Source organism: Colobus angolensis, unplaced genomic scaffold, assembly GCF_000951035.1.
Source record: "Colobus angolensis palliatus isolate OR3802 unplaced genomic scaffold, Cang.pa_1.0 Scaffold9, whole genome shotgun sequence".
In the NCBI taxonomy this organism is placed as follows: Eukaryota; Metazoa; Chordata; class Mammalia; order Primates; family Cercopithecidae; genus Colobus; species Colobus angolensis.
The window spans coordinates 6543840-6544892 of record NW_012122931.1 but is presented as its reverse complement, the minus strand read 5'-3'; the positions used below and the strand labels follow the sequence as shown (position 1 = coordinate 6544892).

General features: G+C 49.9%; 1 protein-coding gene across 1 annotated transcript in view; it reads left to right on the top strand.

Annotated features, from left to right (window-relative positions):
- The window catches only part of SPTAN1 (spectrin, alpha, non-erythrocytic 1), an 82637-nt gene that overhangs the window by 34093 nt on the left and 47491 nt on the right, over positions 1-1053 (top strand). The window contains exon 20 of the mRNA XM_011931450.1: positions 695-787. Within this exon, the coding sequence (XP_011786840.1) occupies positions 695-787 (93 nt within the window). The remainder of the gene's footprint in view (positions 1-694; positions 788-1053) is intronic.

Sequence of the window (1053 nt, the reverse complement as noted above, 5' to 3'; positions counted from 1 at the left end):
GGGTTCAAGCAGTTCTTCTGCCTCAGCCTCCCGAGTAGCTAGGATTACAGGCACCCGCCACCACGCCCAGCTAATTTTTTTTGTATTTTTAGTCGAGATGGGGTTTCACCACATGGGCCAGTTTGGTCTTGAACTCGTGACCTCAAGTGATCTGCCTGCCTTAGCCTCCCAAAGTGCTGGGATTACAGGCATGAGGCACCGTGCTCGTTCTGTCTCTGAGGCTGGAGTACAGTGATGCAATCACGACTCCCTACAGCCTTGACCTCCTGTGCTCAGCAGTCTTCCTCCTCAGTCCCCTGAGTAGCTTGGACTGCAGGCACGCACCATCACATCTGGCTAATTTTTGTATTTTCTGTAGAGATGAGGTTTCACTATGTTGCCCAGGCTGGTCTTAAACTCCTGGGCTCAAGCTGTCTGCCTGCCTCAGCCTCCAAAAGTGCTGGGATTACAGGCATGAGCCACTGTGCCCAGACCAGGATGAGTAGGCTATAATCGTAATATATATGATTGTCCCAAAATATGGGAAACCTGAAAAACTTTGAAAATGGTATTAACACTGTAAGAAGGGCAGGAGGTGATCATGTCATTGTGTAACTGAGAAAGGCTATTGAGGCAGGATGGCAGGTTGGTGAGGCAGTGGAGGATGGGAGGCTTCAGCCCCTGTGCAGTGCTCCACGTGTGGTTTTGGTTTCAGGCTCTACTGAAGAAACACGAAGCTTTGATGTCAGATCTCAGTGCCTACGGCAGCAGCATCCAGGCTTTGCGAGAACAAGCACAGTCCTGCCGGGTAAACCTGTAACAGTTTATGGGTTACTGGAGGGAGGTCTTGGGGGCTGGGAAAGTGGAAGGATCCAGATGCTGTCAACAGGTGTTCCTATCATAGGCAGCATTTGACTCTGCTTTTAACTCTTGTGACACAAAGGTTTACAGAGAGGTTAGAATGAGATTTTTTTTCTTTTTTTTTTTTTCTGAGACAAAGTCTCACTCTGTCACCCAGGCTGGAGTGCAGTGGCCGACCTCGGCTCACTGCAACCTCTGCCTCCTGGGTTCCAG